The 18,456-nt window shown below is 36.9% G+C and overlaps 1 protein-coding gene across 1 annotated transcript in view; it reads left to right on the top strand.

Moving 5' to 3' along the window:
* The window catches only part of FBN2 (fibrillin 2), a 269,644-nt gene that overhangs the window by 137,127 nt on the left and 114,061 nt on the right, over positions 1 to 18,456 (top strand). The window contains exons 9-12 of the mRNA XM_005557677.4: positions 2,273 to 2,425; positions 3,085 to 3,318; positions 4,305 to 4,442; positions 17,625 to 17,744. Coding sequence (XP_005557734.3) covers positions 2,273 to 2,425; positions 3,085 to 3,318; positions 4,305 to 4,442; positions 17,625 to 17,744 — 645 coding nt within the window. The remainder of the gene's footprint in view (positions 1 to 2,272; positions 2,426 to 3,084; positions 3,319 to 4,304; positions 4,443 to 17,624; positions 17,745 to 18,456) is intronic.

Raw genomic sequence — 18,456 nt, 5'->3', positions numbered from 1 at the left:
AAATCAAACAATTAATAATATTTGAATGTAAAACTAGGACTCTTGACTCAAGGCTAGGGTTTTGTTTTGTTTTGTTTTCAAATTCTATATTACAACCTCCTTCTTGTAGAAGCCTTGAAGAGATAAATATATTCATCCTAACTTGTAGGACTGATTGTGTTTTATAATGTTAGTGGTTGTTGTTAAGAGTTTGGAACTTTCTTATCTTAATTTACATCCTGGTCTTGAGGGGGTAGTGTATGATACTTTGGGTTCATAAAATGAATATTCCAAAAACTGTTTCCTTTGATTATTCTTAGGAATAGAAACTTAGCTGTGAAATTATTCCTAATGACAGCCTGTCCAAATCCAACTCAAGTTTTTGAAATTTCTGCAGTGCCTTTAAGTATGTGTGCATACATCACATTTAATGCTCGGCTTTGGGTCATACTGGGACTTTGGGGGAGAAATAGAAGGAACTGTTCCATTCTTATACAGAGTATATTAAAGGTAATTCAATTATTTTATGATAGTTTAAAAGCGACCTGAGGCATGCTATATATGGGCCATTAGAGGACATAATGTGCTTACTTTAAACTCTGTATCCAGTGCTAAAAATTTTAACTTTACCTGTTAATGGAATTATAAGCAATTAACAGTTTCATCTTCATTATTGATATGCAGATCCTGATTGCTGTGGTACATCTTTCTTCTTGTGACCATAGACAAAACAACTTTGAAAGCATCTTGATAGGGTTGAATAATATGTTGTTAATTAAGCTCACATGTTTTTCCATTGGTTACTGTAAAGGCAGTTTCAGTTAAAACCTGTAGAGTTTACAGATGATATTGATAATTTATCCCTATGCAACTTTGCATTTTATGCAGTCTTTTGCAATCATCAAACCTGTCTTCTAGGCTTTATCTGATCATTTTGATCCATTGTGTATCCTGCTGTCAGAGTGACATTATTATAGTCGTATTTGATCATGTCACTTCCTTACATCAAATCCTACTGGATAATGCACAGACTCTTTACCATAGTAGCCCTGCCAAACTGTGCGTACCTCTGAATGGTCACCTTATTTTGCCTCTCAATACCTAGTTTGGCACAATCAGTTTTCCCTAGTTCTTGAAACTGTCTCATCCAGCTCTGGCTTAGAATGACATATATACACTGACAATTCACAGATATGTATGTTCAGCGTGACTATGCTTCTTCATTCCAGGCTCATTTATTTAACATTCCAAATGTAACATGTTTTAAAGAGGAGCCTTGTCTTGTGTTCTCTAATCCTGTTTCTTCCCTCGCCATCCCCATTTCAGCTGTATAAGTCAAAAACTTAGGAAATGACTAAGACTCTCTTTCTTCTGTACCCCACACCCAAGCAAGTTCCTATTGGCTGTACCTTCAAAACATGTCTGCCCTCTGCTCAGCCTCATCATCTCCACTGCTGCCACCCTCATCAAAGCCACCATCGTCTCTCACCTGAATGTCTTTAGTGTCCTCCTTACTGTTCTCTGTGCTCTCACTACAGTCAGTTCTCATAGCAGCCAAAGAGATCTTCTTGAAAATGTAAACCATTGTCTTCTCTCATTGTAACCATCCAGGAAATCTCCAAACCCTCCACTCAAAATCCAAATGAAATCCCAAGGTCCTTTCCTAATGGCCTATAGGACTATCCGTGCTAGCCTCTGCTGTCTCTCTGAGCTCATGCTCTTGCACTTTCCTTTCCGCATGCTGTTCCCTAGTCTTAGTGGCCCATCGTTCTTCACACACATGAAGCACATTCTCTTCTTCCTCAGAAGCTGCTCTTTCCTCAGATACTTCTATGGCTCATGCCCTCATTTTAGTCAGCTGCCTTCTCAAATGTCACTGTTTCATGTTGCTTCTGATCAACTTGTATAAAATCATCAGTCAGATATTGCTGCATTACAGACAACCACAATATCACAGTGACATAAGACAGTGCGCATCTCCAGGCTGAGGATTAGGACTGGGTGGTTGCTTTCCTTCAAGCTTCAGAATTGCCCGACTTTAGCTCTTACTGTGGTCTGTCCTCCCATCTGCTCCACCTCTTTCCTTGTTCTGTCCCTGGCTCAATCAATGTTTGCTGGCCAAATGAGCAAAGGAAGGAATAAATGGACAGAAATTAAGAGAGTGAAGAAAGGAATAGATAATAGAGATTAAGTAGTATGAGTCACTTCACCTACATTCATCTCATGTGCAGTGATTGTTGTAAGAACCTGAGGTAATTCTGCCATGTCTTCTGTTTTATTTTTACATGCACAGATCAGAGAACAGGCATGTGTTTCTCGGGCCTGGTGAATGGTCGCTGTGCACAAGAGCTCCCAGGGAGAATGACGAAAATGCAGTGCTGCTGTGAGCCTGGCCGCTGCTGGGGCATTGGAACCATTCCTGAAGCCTGTCCTGTCAGAGGTTCTGGTATGTGGCTGGCTGTCAGTCTCCTCGGCACAGACACTGTTAGGAAAATTAGTAACAGTAATGTATTTTGCGCTCTGGGAGGCCAAGGCAGGTGGATCGCTTGAGTCCAGAAGTTCAAGACCAGCCTGGGCAACATGGCAAAATCTCATCTCTACAAAACATACAAAAATTAGCCGGGCATGGTGGTGCATGCCTGTAATCCCAGATACTTGCAGGGCTTAGGTGGGAGAATCACATGAGCTTGGGCAGTTGAGGCTATAGCCATCCATGGTCATGTCACTGCACTCCAGCCTATGTGACAGAGTGAGACCCTGTCTCAAAAATATATATGTATATATTTTGCTCTTTTCCTTGAAGTCAAGTCATATTTGTCTTCCTTTGTGTGTTTTCAATATGACTTGAGTGTTTTTGTGGGGAATGAGATAGCATTGTTATTTACGATCAGTTTTGATAATACCTAATGTAGTAACATCAGACAGATACCTGGAAGCTGTTTGACTTATTTTTGTCCAAGTGTTGTTTTTTAAATTATTTTGAATGTTAGTATTTCAATTCAGTTTTTAAACCTCCTGATCTTTCACCCAGAGCTCAAATATCTTTGCTTTTGTTATGCAGAAAGACATTCACCTGTGCTTAACGTCAAGTTTCTTTTCTTCTAGAGGAATATCGCAGACTTTGCATGGATGGCCTTCCAATGGGAGGGATTCCAGGGAGTGCTGGTTCCAGACCTGGAGGCACTGGGGGAAATGGCTTTGCCCCAAGTGGCAATGGCAATGGCTATGGCCCAGGAGGGACAGGCTTCATCCCCATCCCTGGAGGCAATGGCTTTTCTCCTGGCGTTGGGGGAGCCGGCGTGGGGGCCGGGGGACAGGGACCTATCATCACTGGACTAAGTAAGTGGTCAGTTTTCCTGTGGACTCTTTAGTTTGCTGCCTCAAGTGATATTATAATATCTAACATAATTTTAATCTTTCAGAAGGGTTGTGTGGACATACTTGCACGTGTGTGTATGTGTTTGTGTGTGTGAGAGAGAGAGAGAGAGACAGAGGGAAACCTATTTCAGGGTCTGATACGTAGTAACACTAAATTTGGGAAAATGTAATAGGAAAATGTTACTTTTCTGTTGTGTAAACTTTCTGTTAAATTAGAGAAAAGAATGTGTGACCCATGTCTTTGAAAATACATATGAGAGCCCAGTAATACTCCAGTCCAGTTGACACCACCAAAAAGCATGTTTTTGGTTCCAGTGAATTTCATTTGGCTATTTAAAGCTGCCCTGTTCATTCACTCCTTGACTTATTTTCCAGAACCATTTCTCAACTGAGATAAACTGAATGTCTTGCTCTGTGCCGATCCAAATATTGTAATGTACATATCTTTCCTTTCCTCACCCTTTTTTGTGAAATTGCTTAAGAAATTGAAAACCGTGGGCTTCAGACCAGAGTTGGCATTTGTGTACTTGACATTTAACTTCATTCTTTTTAAAAGCACCCTCTTGCTAATAATATTTAAGGATGTCCTACAGTGTTATGTTTATTCTTTTTGGCATATTGCCAATTTGCTATGTCTGAATATTCAGCAGAGTTACAAAGGAGAAATGGAAAGCACTCAAGTGTATGGTAGAACATACCTGTAATTTTAAAAAGACATCCTTATGGGCAGTATTTTCAGATCTGTCACTTAACAAATACAAGTTGCAAGCATGTGTCTCAGTAATATTTTTTAGATTCTTCACATTAAAGTTTTAATAAAATATAAAATAACATGAGCTTATGATATACACATAATTAATTTACTATTAAATGTCCTTTAAAAATCAATTCAGGAAAGTAATGCATGTTGTAATGATTAAATATAATTGTGCTTTAATTTTCCATAGCAATTCTGAACCAGACAATAGATATCTGTAAGCATCATGCTAACCTTTGTTTAAATGGACGCTGTATACCTACTGTCTCAAGCTACCGATGTGAATGCAACATGGGTTATAAGCAGGATGCAAATGGAGATTGTATAGGTAAGTTTGTGATTCTTTAATAATCCTTCTTAGTTTTTTTAGTAGCTATTAGATTACAGGATCAAATTGGAGTGAATATGATTTTTTTAAGTGTCTTGAAATAAAGCTAATTTCCAAACTGTCTCTTCTGTGTGTATGCTATTCAGTGTGCCCCCTTAACCTACGCTGAGCTAGATCAGTTCAAGAATTTCCTACCCTTTTTAAGTCCTAAATATTGTGATTTCTGTCTCTGACTCTCCCTTTCCTTCTGCTTTAGAATTGCTTACTCTTAATATAAACTAAAAATAAAAAGAAATCTATATAACAATGAATATATTTTGAAAACAATTCATCGAGCATGAATCCATTTTTAAAAGATGACAAGACACCAATGGACTAAAATCTGATACGTCAGGGCAGTAGTTTTCAAATACGTTGATCTCAGACCCATTTAAACTCTTAAAATCATTGATTATCTCTACTTTGATAATAACCTAATTAGAAATTAAAGATGAAAATATTAAGACATTTATTGACTTATTCAAAAATAACAACAATGAATCCATTGCATGTTAATATAAGTAACACTTTTGTGAAAAACTACAGTTTTGAAAACAAAATGTGCGGAAACAAGTGTCGTTGTTTTACATTTTTGCAAACCTTTTTGATGTCTGCCTTAATAGAAGCCAGTTGGATTCTCATAGCTGCTTCTGTATTTAAGTTGTGGTGATGTTTTGTTTTGTTTTGTTGAGGAATGAAAATCTATCCTCAAACAGATACATAGATGGAAAAGAAGAGGAATATCACATAGACTTTTCAGATAATTGTGATTATTCTTTGATATTGCACTAAAACTTATAAGGAGTAATTCTTAAAGTTTAGTTAACCATGTAGAATCTGAAACCATATTAGTACACTTTTTGTACTCTGTTACATAAAGTCCATTGGTTTGTCTAAAGCTTTGAATGGATTTTGTAACATGCATTAGTCATTTGAAATATGTTGATGTACCGTATTATGCACATCTTTCCAAAGTTGACATATTTTACTATGTATGATCAAAAAATCATATTTGAAAATATCACCATCAGACTCATACAAATGCCTTCAAATTGCTGGGAAACTATCAAGCATACAGTGTTGAATAATCTTTCTGAATTATGTTATTTTTAAGCTTGGATTTTTAACATTAGCATCAAATATACAGTCTGTGGCTTTTCTTAAAGTGACAGGCTCACTGCATTATTTTCAAAAAAATGTCTGCCAGATTAATAACCCTGAATAGCTATAATTTGTCAGTCATTCTTCAAGTAAAAATAGTATTCTGAGTAAAAGCTGCTAATGGAGTGCACAACTCACACAACTACACAGAAACTTTTCCTTGAGACGTGCACTCATGGTGCTTCAGTCAGCAACAATGTATAATGCACATTTTGTCACAGAAATATTTTAAAAATGTATATTCAAGGGCCAAGATTATTATTAATTTTATGGCTTCACCAATTATATTCTTCAGTGAAAATGGCTTTTTCAAATACCCTGTGAGTTCATGGCGTTGACTGCTAGGACAGTTTGGTGCCATTGCCTTAATCTGCGCTAAGCAACCATCATTACTCTTGTGCCATCGGAGCAAGTGTTAACATGATTTAAAAAAAAAAAAAAAAAGTAAATAGCATCTTAATACGATTGTGAAAATAGTTTTGAATCAAACTCACTCTGAAAGGATCTCAATGGTCTCCCAGAGGCCACACCTTGAGAACAGCTGCTATAAAGAGTCCCCAACTTTCTTGTAGGTCATATACAAAAAGTTTAGCAGTGAGAGAGTTGGTAATGGTGGGCTTGGAAGTTCTGATTCCTTAAATGCCATTTAAATTGATTTGTGCTCAGTAACCATGATCTGTATGCTAGCAATGTGGTGAAAAAAGAGACCATCAGGAGCATCCAATCTAGCAGCAGGATCTGCAGTAGTTAGGGATTACCTTAGTGTCTGTGAAGGATAAGGAATTTCCCCATGGAGTTAAAAAAAAAAAAAAAAAACTCAATAGAGAAGGGCCAAGATGGCTGAGTAGACATAGCCAGGAAGAGCATTTCCTACTGACAGATCAGACCATTAAGAAGACTGGCATACTCTGAGAGGATCTTCAGAAGGAAGGCATTAAGAGTGTATGGAAGGAGTACACAGACTGGGACTGAAGTAGGAGGAAACTAGGAAGCCTTCACGGGGATGCCAAGCACCGGGACTCTTCCTGACCCCGAGCAGATCCTGGGGAAGGAGTGAGTTAAATAGGTGAGGAGTGGCCCACTCTTAGCAGGGGTCTCTGGAATCTTACATGCAGGAGATCCCACAACCTCCATGGATATTTGAGCTGATAGGGAGAGCTGATTGGATAGGTGGCAGGGACAGGATTCCAGCCTGTGCAGAGCCCAGAGGATTGGCACCAGAGTGGCTATGATGCCCATACCCCAAGGCTTGCCATCCTCCTTTATGGGGCTTTGGCCTTGGTTGGCTATTGGACCTGGACAGAGCAGAGCAGTCTTGCCCATGGGACAGGGCCAGTCTGATCTGAGTGTCCCCCATCTGCCAGTCTCCCAGTGTCCCTGCATGGCTTTGTCCACTTGGAGCACAGCCTTAGATGCCCATCTGGGGCTCTTCCCAGGGGTCACCTCCATAGCTCCTTTGCCAGCAAACCCTGCCTAACCACTGGAGAACTTCAGCAGATGGGCCTCTGCCAACATTCTACCACCTGCAGCCTCTCCCCACAACTTTGTTGGCATGCACTTGTCCACAGCCTTCCCCCACTGCTTTGCTGACACACGTGCACATAGTCCTCATCACCCCATGACCACTGGCATGTTCTTAAGAAAGAAGCAGACTCATCTGATAGAGCTGAAAAACTCACTACAAGAATTTCATAATACAATCAGAAATATTAACAGCAAAATAGACCAGGCTGAGGAAAGAATCTCAGAGCTCAAAGACTGTTCTTTAATCAACTCAGTCAGATGAAAATAAAGAAAAAATAATTAGAAAGATTGAACAAAACCCCGGAGAAATATGAGATTATGTAAAGAAACCAAACTTACAACTCATTGGCATCCCTGAAACAGGAGAAAGAGCAAGCAACTTGGAAAACATATTTGAGGATACTGCCCACGAAAAATTCTCCAACCTTGCTAGAGAAGTCAACATTCAAATTCAGGAAGCCTGGAGTACCCCTGTGAAATACTATACAAGATGACAAACTTCAAGTCATACAATCATCAGATTCTCCAAGGTCAACAAGAAATAAAAAATTTTTAAAGGCAACTAAAGAAAAGAAGCAGGTCACCTACAAAGGCAACCCCATCGGGATAACAGTGGACCTTTCAACAGGAACCCTACAAGCCAGAAGAGTTTGGTGCCTATATTCAGCATTCTTAAAGAAAAGAAATCCCAACCAAGAATTTTATATTCAGCCAAACAAGCTTCATACGTGAAGGGAAAATAAAATATTGTTCAGACAAGCAAATGTTGAAGGAATTTGCCACCAGACCTGCCTTATCAAGAGGTCCTTGAGGAAGTGTTAAACATAGAAATGAAAGACTGTTATCAGCCACCAGAAAAACAGACTTAAGTACATAGACCATTGACACTGTAAAGCAACTACACGATCAAATCTGCATAACAACCTGCAAAACGCAATGACAGGATCAAATCAGCATATACCAATATTATCATTGGAAATGAGCAGGCTAAATGCCCCACTGAAAAGGCACAGAGCAGCAAGAGAGATAAAGAAACAAGATTCAACTATACGCTGTCTTCAAGAGACCCATCTCACATGCAGTGACATCCATAGACTCAAAGTAAATGGATGGAGAAAAAGCTACCAAGCAAATGGAAAACAAAAACAGTGGGAGTTTTGCTATTCTAATTTAAGACAAAACAGACTTGAAACCAACAATGATCAAAAAAAGACAAAGAGGGCCATTACATAATAATAAAGGTTCAATGCAACAAAAGATTTCCCTATCCTAAACATACATGCAGCCAACACTGGAGCATCCAGATTCATAAAACAAGTTTTTAGAGACCTACAAAGAGATGTAGATAACAACACAATAAGAGCGGGAGGCTTTAACACCCCACTGACAGTATTAGACAGATCATTAAGGCAGGAAACTAACAAAGATATTCAAGACTTAAACTCAACACTTGGCCGAATGGACTTAACAGATATCTGCAGAACAGTCCACCCAACAACAACAAAATATACATTCTTCTCATCTGTAATACAGCACATACTCTAGATTAACCACACACTCAATACATTAAAGAAAAGTGAAATTATACCAACCAAACTCTCAGACCACAGCATAATAAGATATTTAATAACTAATAAAAGCAAAGATACAACATAACAGACTCTCTAGGACACAGCTAAAGCAGTGTTAAGAGTAAAGTTTATAGCACTAAAATCCTACATCAAAAAGTTAGAAAGATCTTAAATTAACAACTTAACCTCACACCTGGAGGAACTAGAAAAATTAGAGCAAACCAACCCCAGAGCTAACAAAAGAAAAGAAATAAACAAATTCAGAGCTGAACCGAATGAAGTTCAGATGTGAAAAAACATTCAAAGCATCAATAAAACCTAAAGTTGGGTCTTTGAGAGAATAAATAAGATTGATAGACTGCTATCTAGACTAATAAAGAATAAAAGAGAAAAGATGGAGATAAACACAATCTGAAATGACAAAGGGGACATTACAAGCAACCCCAAAGAAATACCAAAATCCTCAGAGACACCTCTATGCACACAAACTAGAAAATCTTAAAAATACCTCTGTACACACAAACTAGAAAACTTAAAGAAATTATAAATTCCTGGAAGCATAACATCTCCCAAGATTGAGTCAGGAAGAAATTGAATCTCTGAACAGACAAATAATGAGTTTCGAAATTGAATCTGTAATGAAAAGCCTACCAACCAGAAAAAGCACGGGACCAGAAGGATTCACAGACAAATTCCACCAGATGAATAAAGAAGAACTGGTATCATTCCTATTGAAACTATTCCAAAAACTTGAAGAGGAGGGACTCTTTCCTAACTCATTCTATGAAGGCTGAATTATTCTTATACCAAAACCTGGCAGAGATACAACAAAAAAGGAGAAAACTTTAGGCCAATATCCTTGATGAACATAGATGCAAAAGTCCTCAACAAAATGCTAGAAAACAGAATCCAGCAGCACATCAAAAAACTAATTCGTCACAATCAAGTAAGCTTTATCCCTAGGATGCAAGGTGAGTTCAGCATATGCAAATCAGTAAGTGTATTTTATTAGAGATTTTATCTCGGATTTCTTTCAGAGACAAAGAAATCAGAGACAACACAAACAAATGGAAAAACATTCCATGCTCATGGATAGGAAGAATCGATATTGTTAAAATGACCATAGTGCTCAAAGCAATTTACAGATTCTAGCTATTCCTATCAAACTATCAACATTTTTCACAGAATTGGGAAAAACCTATTTTAAAATTCATATGGAACAAAACAAAACAAAACAAAAAAAAACCAGCCTGAATAGCCAAATCAATCCTAAGCAAAAAGAATAAAGCTAGAGGCATCACACTACCTGACTTTAAACTATACTACAAGGCAACAGCTACCAAAACAGTATGCTACTACTGGTACAAAAACAGACATATAGATCAATAGAACAGGTTAGAGAACCTAGAAATAAGGCCACATACCTACAACCATTTAATCTTTGACAAAGTCAACAAAAACAAGCAACCAAGAAAGGACTCCCTATTCAATAAATGGTGCTGCAATAGCTGGCTAGGCATATGCAGAAGATTCAAACTGAATCCCTTCTTTTCATCGTATACAAAAATTAACTTAAGATCAGTTAAAGACTTAAATGTAAAACCTAAAATGATAAAAATTCTAGATGAAAACCTAGGAAATGCCATTTTGGACATAGGCTCTGGCAAAGATTTTATGACAATGACTCCAAAAGCAATTGCAGCAAAAACAAAAATTGACAAATGAGACCCAATTAAAGAGCTTCTGCACATCAAAAGAAACTATCAGAGTAAACAAACTACAGAGTAGGAGAAAATATTTGCAAACTACGCCTCTAACAGTGTTCTAATACCCAGAATCTATAAGTAACTTAACAAGCAAAAAAAACCTCATTAAATAATGGGTAAAGGACATGAGCAGACACTTGTCAAAAGAAGACGTATGTGCAGACAAAAAGCATATGAAATGCTCAGCACCACCTCTCATTAGAGAAATATAAATGAAAACCACAATAAGATACCATATTATACCAGTCAAAATGGCTGTTACTAAAAAGTAGATGCTGGTAAGGTTGTGAAGAAAGGAATGCTTATCTACTGCTGGTGGGAATGTAAATTAGCTCAGCCACTATGGAAAGCAGTTTGGAGATTTCTCAAAGAATTTAAAACAGAGCTACCATTCGACCCAGCAATACTGGGTATATACCCAAGGAATATAAAATGTTCTACCATAAAGACACATGCACACATACGTTCATCACAGCACTATTCACGATATAAAGACATGGAAGCAGCCTAAATGCCCGTCAATGGTGGACTGAATAAAGAAAATGTGGTACACAGACACCATGGAATACTATGTAGCCATAAAAAAAGAATGAGACCATGTCCTTTGCAGCAACATGGATGGAGTTGGAGGCCATTGTTCTAAATGAATTAACACAGAAACAGAAAACCAAATACCGTATGTTCTCATTTGTAAGTGGGAGCTGAACATTCAGTACATGTGAACACAAGGGAACAAGAGACACTGGGGCCTACTTGAGAGTGGAAAGTGGGAGGAGGGTGAGGATCAAAAAACTTATCAGGCACTAGGCTTATTACATGAGTGATGAAATAATCTTCACAACAAACCCGTTGACATGCAATTTTCCCATGTAATAAACCTGCACTTGTACTCCCTGAATGTAAAATAAAAGTTGGAAAGAAAAAATATGTATGTGTGTATATATAAAACATATCTTTCTCCCTGGCTGAGTTCTGAGCCAATTGAGGGATAGCTAAAGAACCCATTTCATATGGAGTTCTAAAATTTTTGAAAATTAAAGCTGTGTGTACTGGCTAGACTTGCTTAGTTCAAAGTCTTAAAGAAGTTGGTCCTGATCCTAAGATGTACTCCATGTTTGCACACGCTAGTCAGAGCTGGGATTAATACTCTCAACTTTGGATCCATGTCAAAAAATCCAACTATAATTTCATCTAGAGCCTTGGTTTTTCCAAGTAGATTTTTGGTCCCCAGGTGCCACTTGAATATTTTCTCAAGTTTTTCCAGCCCATGTACCCTGTGTTGAAGAATAGAAGGATTCTAAGCACTTATTTCTAAAAGACAAGGAGGACAATAAAGCTCTTAAAGATATGCTGTAAAACGGCCACAGAGTTCCTCAAACAATACCTTATATCATAGGTTTTCGTGACTCCTAAAAGTCTGTAAGCCCAAGAAGACAAGGCTATATCTTTTTCTTGGTTAATCATGATGGATGTGTTGTGCAGATTTTTAAACTAGCTTTATTGTGGTTTAATTGACATATATACATATGTAAAGATTTTTCATGTAAAGATTATTTCATCACCCATGTAATAATACATGCTCCATATGTATACATTTGAAGCATATAGCTTGATAAGTTTTGATGTGTGTATACCAATAAAATGACCACGATCAGATAATGAACATATCCATCAGCCTCATAAAGCTTACTTTTGCCCATTATAATCTCTCCATCTTGCTCCTCCTTTCGTCCATTCCCAGCCCCCATCCTGTCCCCAGGCAATCTCTGATCAGTCACTGTACATTAGTTTGCATTGTGTAGAATTTTATATAAATGAAATCATACTGTTACATATATGCCTTTTGTCTGATTTCTTTTACTCAGCATAATTATTCTGTGATTCATCTGTGTTATGATGGGAATAAGTCATTTATTCCTTTTTTTGTGGAATAATATTGTATGGACATAGCACAGTTTATTTATATATTCCCATGTTGATGGGCACTTACTTTGTTTCCAGTTTCTAGCTATTACAGATAAAGCTCTTATGAACATTCATGTACAAGTGTTTGTATAAGCATTTTAGTTTTGGTGTATATCTAGGCGTGGAGTGGCTGGATTATGTGAGAGGAATATATTTAATTACTTACAAAACTGCCAAAATGTACTATTTTACATTTCTAGCAGCAGTGTATGAGAGTATCAGTTACTCCATAACCAAGCCAGCTCTTCGTATAGTCAGATTTTTCCATTTTAGCCATTGTAATAGGTATGCAGGGGTTTCTCACTGTGGTTTTAATTTACATTCTCTAATGATTCACATAAAAAAATGTTGACCATCTTTTCATGTCTTTATTTGATCTGACACTTTTTTGGTAAAGGGTCAGTTCAAATCTTGGTCCATTTGAAAATTATTTTCTTATTGAGTTTGGAGGGTTCTTTGTTTATTCTGGATATAAGTCCTCATCAAATATATGATTTACGCATGTTTTCTCCTAGCCTGTGGCTTGCCTTTTCTTCTTGTAACATATCTTTTGAAGTGCTGAAATTTGTAACTCTGACAAAGCTTTATTTATTAAATTTGTTGTTTTATGGATCATGCTTTTGATGTTGTGTCTAGGAAATCTTTGCCAAATCTAAGGTCACAAGGGTTTTCTTCAGTGTTTGCTTCTAGAAGTTATCTAGCTTTAGGCCTATGACCCATTTTGAATTAGTTTTTTAATATTGTATGAAGTTTATTTTTTGTAGTATATTAATAACCATCACCCTTTGTTGAAAAGACTGCATTCTGTCTATTGAATTGCCTTTGCATGTTGTTGAAAATCAGTTGCTCCTATATATTGGGTCTGTTTCTGGACTCTCAGCTCTGACTCACCCACTTAGGGGCTTGCTGCATCCTGCTGGGGTTCCCCCTGTCTGCACCATGGTCTGAAAACCCTCCTAAAAGCCATAAGCTGAAATAGTCATGATATTCACTGTGTTTGTTTTCCATCTCTTAGGAATCTATATTTTTTGTTGCCTGACGTCAAGTTTCTTGAAAATCATGATTTCTTATACTTTGTCCATTTGTTTGTGTATTTGAGGAAGGAGAATAAATCTGTCTTGGCTGGGAACAGAAGTGTCCCCTATTTTCTTAGTGCAAAGATTGTGGAATGAAAAAATGGGAACAATAACGCCAGCTGGTAAATTTTTATATAAGTCTAGGCAAGAAATTATGACAATAATGATGTAGGACTATAGAAGAAAGGATTCAACAAGTGCTTGGGAGGTTAATCAGTGGAATCTGATGACAGATTAGTTGTGGGGAGTCAAAGAGTAGAAAACTACAGTGATACACAAGTTTCTGGCTGAGCAAAACTGGACATAGAGTGGTGGTGTTAACATGTATAGGAAGGTGCAGATTGGGAGAAAATAGTTATTGAGTCTTTCTTGGACATGCTGAGTTTTAGGTGTCTTGGGTATTTAATTATAGAGCTCTAATGCTAAGAGGAATGTCCAGGGTAGAGTTAGAGATTTAGGAGTCAACAACACACAGGTGGCCCTTAGAGCCATGAGGATGAATACTGTGTCCCAGGCTGAACAACAGGACGAGTGAAAAGATAACAGGAATACTACAGCTGGAATCCTATGGAACAGCCACATTGAAGGCCCTTAGTCTAGCTCAGCTCAGATGCACCTTGTTCTAGCTCACAGTGTTAGAGAGATAGCAAAAGAGAGAATTATATTCCTGAAGTTAGGGAAGGGCACACTTTCAAGAGAAAAGTAGTGTCAGGTGTTAAATGCAGTAGAAAAATCAAAGGCAGTGAGGAAAAAAAATCTGTTTGATTTGGTAATTAAGGGGGTTTTATTAACTTTGAAGAGTGGTTTTAGGATGGTAATTGAGTCATTTTGAGGTTATTTTATTTATTCATAATATTAACATACATATGTTTCATTAACTAGCTTAACCCTAGATATCAGATTTGAGTTCAGGTCTTCCATTAAACAATATAGATGAGAGGCCAGGTATAGAGAGAGTTAGTATCATAATTTTGCCAAAAAGTCTAAGTACACTATGATTATAAAAGAAAATATGGGCCAAATACGATGTTTTGGAAAAAACAATCATTTTCAACTAGGTACAGGGCTACAAGGTCAGAGTTATTAAATTAGGCTTAGCTCAAATTTTGACTGCACACACCTAGAGGGTATCATTCAAAGAATCGATATGAATGGTATGCCCTATGGTTGTACACTATATAACCATATGCAGCCTACCTAGCTTAGCTGATACCACCTGATGTTTCTTTAAGTGATAGACATATCTCATCATTTAGCCCTGCAAAGTTAAAGCCCCAGCAGCAGACTTGTCTTTCTGACTACTGTAATTCATAGAAACATAACTTAGTAATGGAGCACATTTTCAGAAAATGAGTTTTAATATTTTTAATCCTATAATGTCAATTTTTGATCACTTTGAATTTATAAACAAATTGAATTTGTAAACAACACATCAGAAAAAGTGAAGAGGATATTAATTAACTAACGCTTTAAATTATAAGAGCCCAAAATAACACTAGTAGCTATGTCAACTGCACTAACGTTTTGAGGAATAACAAACTGCCATTGCTATTTGGGAACTTTTATGAGATACCTAATGAAGCAGTATAACTTGAAAGGCAGTAGATTTATTAAGGGATCAGTGACAAAGAAAATAGAATTGGATCTATGTTGCTGTTATGAGAATTGCTCCTGATGCCTGAAAACAGTTATATGTCCCCATTATGTTTTTCTCTCTTTTTCTTGAGAATTCTACTTCAAAATTAAAATTTGTAACTCTCCTAGTGTCTGTATAAGTCAAACTGCTATTAGCAATGGTTTTAATTCAGTTCACTCTATTTTGTAGTAGTAAAAATTAATTTAAATTTCTTTTGGACTACAGGTAATCTTCGAGCCCTTGCAAATATATATATATATTTTAAAAAACCTTTTCTAAGTTGGCATATAAAGTATTTTTCAAGGGAAAATGTTTCTTAACCATATAGCAGTATTTGAGAAATTAACAATTTTGATAATCAACATTCTCCATAATTTTAAAATTTATTTTAGGAGGTTAAATCCCATGAATTTTGCTTAAAAATACACATCCCCGCAGTGAAAACATAGTAAGAAGTCAAAATGTACAGACCGTAGTATTTAAGTACTTTCTGTTCCTGTAAACAAGACAAAACGAACATGATCAGTTGGAGGTCCAGGACTGTGAGACTCAGAATAAAGAGGAGACATGAAATGTTCATTTCAGAAGTTGGCAGTGGTCATTTGTGATTAGTCTAAAACTGAAAATCCCAGAAAACAAACAAAAAACAACAAATGGGTTTTAAAGTTATATGGAATTGTAAAGTCACTAATTGTTTTTTTGGTGATTGTTTTCACCAAAATTAAGTGAATGATTACATCTTCTCTGTGCACTAGACTCTTGATGAGTCCCTAAGGAGCTTAGGAGACAGAAGTGAATTATGGCTGTAATGGCAGAATAGCTGGCAGAGCTGCCATAGTAACAAGGAGCCTTAGGAGCAGACTCTCCAGGGGAGAAAACAGTCCTGCAAAGTGACGTGACTTTCCTGAAACTACCTAAAGAGAGGGGAGTGGATGTGTGGTGTCTCATGTTCTTCAAACAGAGCTTTATGTTGAGGCTTCTGTAAAGATACCAACTACAGGACGTTTTTAATGGTTGCATTTCAATTGTGTAACACAAAATTGAAGTGATCTTCAACACTGCTAACTGAAGGTGGTATTTCGTATTGGAAAGTCTATTTATTATACTTGATATGCTTGCTAATGCTCTCTCTCTTTTCTCATTTTGCTTCGTTCCTTTGGCTCAGTAGAATTGATGGTATCAACCAAAACTTTAAATGTAAGTGAGTCTTTTTGGACTGAAGGGGTCCTCGGATGGATGGAAAAGGATTTAGTCCTGTTATTCTTTGTTGTTTTTATTTTATTTGCTATGAAGTTTATTTCCATTACCAGAAAGGGCTTAATTGCGTTCAGTCTGAGTGTTTACATAAATGAAGTTGGTGGGTTTGATACAGTACAGTTCCTCTTTTAAGAACATCTGTGAAAGTAGGAATCTGCTTATTAAAATGGTAAACCTGTGAACTGATTTTATTGTTATGTTCTCCAATTTAGCTGAAATTGTATATGTTAATGGCTTCTACACGTATATGAAATGACAAATCATTATGCCCTCACCAACTAGCCAGGCTTTTAATTTGCAGGGATTGAAAATAATATTTAGTGGGCATTGCTGATGAATTAAACTTCTTATACTGGCACACGTGATTTCTCTGAGATTTAACTAGTCCAGACTGTTCAGTCTGTCATTTGGTTTTTCAGCCCCTGAATTCTGCAATGGGTTTGCATTTAATTAGGCTTTAGGAGACCTTGAAAGGAAAGCATGACTTTCTCACTTTTTGGTCACAACTAGTAGTTGCATAAAACTTCATTTTATGCAACAAATTGCTGTGCCAATTTTAGGATCCTGAAGAAAACTGAAACTGCTGAAAAAAAATAGGCTTTGTTTTAATGTTTTCATTTTCTACTCTCTCATGTTTTTTTACTTCAAAATATTATCCACGCTTTAGTGTATATGTAGTTTTATACATAGATGAGTTCACCAAAAAAAAGTTATACCAAAGACATTCCATAATCCATCAATCTCTTTCTTTAAAACTAATAGCAATGACAACATGTAACATAAATATGTATCTTCAGAATCCTTTCATTGTTCTTCTGACACTTTACTAAGCCTTAGAGAGGTTATTAACTTGCCCACAGTGGTGTAAGCAATAAGCATTATAGCCTATTTCTCTTTTCAGGGCCCATCCTTTTAATCATTGGCCATTACTCCAACTGAAAAATCTTTAATTTTTGATTAAAGCAAATTCCCATGGTACTCTCTAAAAGGTGATATTTTTGTAAATCTTCAGAGTGGCCTCTGAGTGTATTTGAAGAAAGGAATTTTCATTCATTTATAAATACTTTGCTATTTAGACTATTACCACTGACTGGCCTTCTCTCAAATTTTAGAGGGCTAAATGTACTTTAAACAAACCTTTCTACAAATGGAGTGAAGTCTATAATGGTTTCTTTTGCTGCTCACAGATGTTGATGAATGCACATCAAATCCCTGCACTAATGGAGATTGTGTTAACACACCTGGTTCCTATTATTGTAAATGTCATGCTGGATTCCAGAGGACTCCTACCAAGCAAGCATGCATTGGTAAGGCAGTTTGCTTTCACATATGAAAATGTTCCATGAAATATAGTGACCAAGGCTGTTGAGGTTAAAAGCAAATTTATTAAAACATGGAATAAAATAAATGTTGTTACCTTATTACAGATTTATTTATAGTACCCTCAGAGATTCTCCTTTTAAACATAAACACTGTTTGCATATGTAACCCAGGCAACATGGTATCTGGCTTCACAAAAATTCAGTTTATCTTCCTTCCTTAGATCAGAGCTTCCTTTCTCCAAATAACATCAGTAACCTTCTCTGATTAACTGAGTTTAAGATTTATAGTCATTTTCAACTACTGTTTTCTTTGAATCCCACACATAGTCCAACACCAAGTCATGCCTGGTCTTTATTCATAGCTTCAGTGCTACACCCACCACCCTGGTCCAAACGCGCTACCTCATTGCTGATTCAGCTCAGAATTCTTTTACCAGATGACTGCCTGTCTTCTTTTTCATTTCCTATTCATCCACAGGTAGTTGCTTGAATCAACTTCCCAGCAGTTTTCATTGTATTACTCTTAATCTAGAAATTCTGTAGTTACTTTACACTTATCCAACATCGTGTTCTGACTTTTAAGGCCTTCATCCACTATGTCAAAAACAGCCGTAACCAGTAATTCCAGCTGTCTTGCCCACCCTTTCTTAGGCTTACTGGAGACCCTCTTTTTTTTTTTTTTTTTCCTTTCTCTCTT

Source organism: Macaca fascicularis, chromosome 6, assembly GCF_037993035.2.
Source record: "Macaca fascicularis isolate 582-1 chromosome 6, T2T-MFA8v1.1".
Taxonomy (NCBI): domain Eukaryota; kingdom Metazoa; phylum Chordata; class Mammalia; order Primates; family Cercopithecidae; genus Macaca; species Macaca fascicularis.
Note: the sequence above shows the minus strand (reverse complement) of the source record. Positions and strands in the feature narration are given on the sequence as shown.